Here is a 4066-nt window from a genome sequence, read left to right on the forward strand (position 1 = left end):
CTCCTGCCATTGATGACCAACTAGGCCATCCTCTGCTACATATGTAGCTAGAGCCACAAGTCCCACCATGTGTTTTCTTTGATTGGTGGTTTAGTCCCAGGGAGCTCTTGGGGGGGGGGTACTGGTTAGTTCATATTGTTGTTCCTCCTATAGGGTTGCAGACCCCTTTAGCTCCTTGGGTACTTTCTCTAGCTCCTTCATTGGGGACCCTGTGCTCTATCCAGTGGATGACTGTGAGTATCCACTTCTGTTTTTGCCAGGCACTGGCAGAGCCTCTCAAGAGACAATTATATCAGGCTCCTGTCAGCAAAATCTTGTTGGCATCTGCAATAGTGTCCTGGTTTGGTGGTTGTTTATGGGATGGATCTCCAGGCGGGGAAGTCTCTGGATGGTCATTCTTTCAGTCTCTGCTCCACACTTTGTCTCTGTAACTCTTTCCAAGGGTGTTTTGTTCCCCCTTCTAAGAAGGATTGAAGTATCCGCACTTTGATCTTCCTTCTTGAATTTTATGTGTTTTGCAAATTGTACCTAGGGGATTCTGAGCTTCTGGGCTAATATCCACTTATCAGTGTGTGTTCTTTTGTGATTGGGTTACCTCACTTTTCATACATCAAGATTGAACGAATATCTGTGAGTTATATTTCCAGCCTGATAGAGTTCTTTTCTTGAATTTGTACTTTCTTTCCCCTTTCAAGAAAATCTTGAACTGGCAGAAAATAACTTCTGGCTGTATATAGCACCCAATCACATGCCTCTATGTCTTCTTTTCATCACAGTTATCAGCTTATTTCCTCTCACAGTTCAATATCCGCAATACCCGCTCCCTTATCTGTTTGGTTCGGACTGCATATATTAAGGGGTTGACCATAGGAGGCACCAGGAAATACAAATTGTCAATTATAATCTGTAAGTAGGGAGCCATATGGTACCCTAAAATCTGGGATAAGACGGAAAAGACAACTGGAGAATAAAACAGAGCAATGACACAAAGATGAGAACCACATGTGCTGAGAGCTTTGCTCCTGGCTTGCCAAGATGGAATATGAAAGACAGCACGAAGGATCAGTGTATATGACAGAATGACAAAAAGTAGATCAATCCCCACAGATGCTACAATAACCATGAGGCCATAGACAATGTGGTTGGAAATGTCCCCACAAGCAATCATCACTACAGCCATGTACGCACAGTAGGAATAACTAATGACCTGAGTTTGGAATCTTTCCAATCTTTTAGTTAGGATTGGTGCTGGGGTTACCACTGCTGCTGCCCTTGCCAGTATAGCCAGTGCCATCTTCACAAGCATGTTGCTGTTGAGGATGGTTGTGTACCTCAAAGGGTACCAAATAGCTGCAAATCTATCAAAAGCCATGGCCAAGAGGATCCCTGATTCCATGACATAAAAGGAAGGGATGAAAAACATCTGTGTGAGGCAGGCTTCAAGGCTGATTTCTTTGGCATTCAGCCAGAAGATTCCTAGCATTCGGGGTACAGTGACTGTAACCAGGCACAAGTCCACAACTGATAGTGTAGCCAAGAGGAGAAACATCGGCTCATGGAGAGTCTTCTCTATCCAAATGATATTTAAAATGGTGACATTTCCTATGATGGTTATTACAAATATCAAGAAAAAGGATATAGAGAACCAGCCATGGGAGGATTCGAGGCCTGGGATTCCAGCCAGGATGAATATCAAGGGCTGAGGAATGGAATTATTACATGAGGACATGGTCACAGGAGCTCTTCAAGGTCTGGTTCCTAGGGAGACAAGAACAACAGTTTATAATGGTAATGATTAGTAAATTGATGATCAAATGAATACTTGAACTCCTTGGAGTGGGAATGCTGAAAATTCTGGACGACTTGCTAAGAGGAGGAAGCCTTCTCATAAATAGGTTCTCATTAAACATGTACCAATCTCATGATTTAGTCTTTCCTTTTGCACTGATTGTATAATCTTTCCATTTCCTAATATGACCACCTAGGATGGTAGGGTATAGCGGGCCAGTCATTGAAGTGTTTACCCCAGCCAAGGAAGCTGAATATAATCGTGTATTAGTCTTGTTTGGAGAATTGGACTTTAGGATTTTTGCCTGAGTTTATTATGAATAGTTAATTCTGATAAAAGGTCCAGGAACTATGTGGGGAAATTATGTATAAAGCAAGGTGAGCACTTTGGTAGAATAGTGGATGTGTGGGATGACAAAACTGAAATCTCAAATGCCTCAACAGGTAACAATTCATCATTTCCATATTATTAGCCAAACACAATTGGAGAGTGGGTAACGGTCAAAAGGAGTTACTAAATTTCTGTGGAAATGTTTGATTGTGTTTCTGTAGGGAGTAGTATTTGGGGGTTAATATAAGTATTTTTTTTAACCAAAATAGCATTTTATTATAGTTATTAAATATTTTGAACTACATAATTATTTTTATAGAAATACAAATTTCTCTCACCAAATGAAAGTCATGAATTTATGTTAATATTCTAAAATGGAAGGTATATATTCATAATAAATATTAATATAGAGACAGTATTAAGTTTTTAATATTACACAAATGTAATTACATTGTGCTTTTAAGGCTTAGGCTTTATAATTTTATTTAACATTTCAACTTTATAATTTTAATAAATATCACAGAAAAGGAGAAATATTAATAAAAGTTAAAATCACAAATCAAAGCATGTATTTCAAAGTTGCTTTACCTAGAAATATGATGATATTAATATTAGGACAAAATTTCTCCCTGTAATTGATTATTTTCTTGGATTACTAGTGTTTTATTGTTACATCCACCTCATGACATATTTAACATGTTTCCAAATTATTTGTAAGTCTGATGACTTGGCTTTTATTCCTATTATTGTTGTTTTCTTTTGGGATTTTATTTTGAAACAGAGTCTTTCTCTGTATCCCAGTTTGATCTCAGACTCACTAGACAATCGGGTCTTTCTTCCACTCATGACCCTTCTTCCTCATTCTGCTGAGTGTTGGTACTACAGCTTAGTGTTGGTACTACAGACATACCTTGGATAGTCTTCACACTTGCCCCTTACCCAGTTCTTGTTAAGTTTCTGGCATACACATATCACCAGATTTTTAATGGCAATTAAAACATACACATATGTTTAGACCTTGTTTAATATACATAAATAGATGTTTTTATATAGTTAAATCATTATAAATATGTAATAGTCCAATATGTTGTGATAATTGGTTTAGTTCTCAAATTATACCGCAGCATTTTTACATAGTAAGTTGTTTGATTCAGACATCAATATTTTATATTAAAATTGTATTTGGTCAATGGCACAGTGGTGTTTAATAATAGACATGTCTCCTAGAAGGTATCCTGGCGTAGTAAAAATATGGAGGTGTTTGGAATCTCAGACCTAAAACTTACTGTATATGACTTGATTTTATCTTTTTAATTTCTTTTTTATATTATACTATAATTTTACCATTTTTGCCTTCTCTATCCCCTCTCTAAACTCTCCCATATAACTCTCCCTTGCTCTATTTCAAATTAAGTGTTAAATTAAGCTTCTACATGTCAAAAGTTAGATAAGCCAAATAAGGCAAAATTAATCCCTGTGCAGAGATAATACATGTATATACCTGACATCATTTCTAAAAGAATATTTTTTTGTTCTAAACTACAATTGTTCTTGTTTTTAATGCATTATCAATTTGAAGTAGGATATAGAAGTAATGATTATATTCATTAATTAAAAGAATGATGATGAAGATAATAAAGTCTTGAATTGATTTTCTAAGCACAAAATTTGAAAATATTGATACTTTTATACTCTATTGTTTCTAGGTTAATAATTTCATTAAAGAGAAAATATTTCATGTCACTATAGCTAGATATCTGGACAACAAAAGAGATGGATAACAAAATTAGAAACTAGTACATGCTGAAGTTTCCAGTGGAGAAGGTATGAACATCTATCAGGAATACTATGGGTGATGTTCCACACAAAACAGAGTCTTCAGGACAGAGTTGTTATTTTAAGCAAAGTGACAAAGTTTTCCTTTGTGCAATAATACGTGAATATTAC

The 4066-nt window shown here is 36.1% G+C and overlaps 1 protein-coding gene across 1 annotated transcript; it reads right to left on the reverse strand.

Moving 5' to 3' along the window:
* Positions 1-784: 784 nt before the first annotated feature.
* Positions 785-1732, reverse strand: LOC110313254 (olfactory receptor 52B2-like). The gene has a single exon (XM_021187278.1). The coding sequence runs from the start codon at positions 1727-1729 to the stop codon at positions 785-787; it is 945 nt and encodes a 314-aa protein (XP_021042937.1). The 5' UTR covers positions 1730-1732.
* Positions 1733-4066: the final 2334 nt, after the last annotated feature.

Source organism: Mus pahari, chromosome 1, assembly GCF_900095145.1.
Source record: "Mus pahari chromosome 1, PAHARI_EIJ_v1.1, whole genome shotgun sequence".
In the NCBI taxonomy this organism is placed as follows: domain Eukaryota; kingdom Metazoa; phylum Chordata; class Mammalia; order Rodentia; family Muridae; genus Mus; species Mus pahari.

Coding starts and splice junctions, on each gene's coding strand:
- LOC110313254 (XM_021187278.1), bottom strand. CDS start 1,729: ATGTCCTCATGTAATAATTCCATTCCTCAGCCCTTGATATTCATCCTG.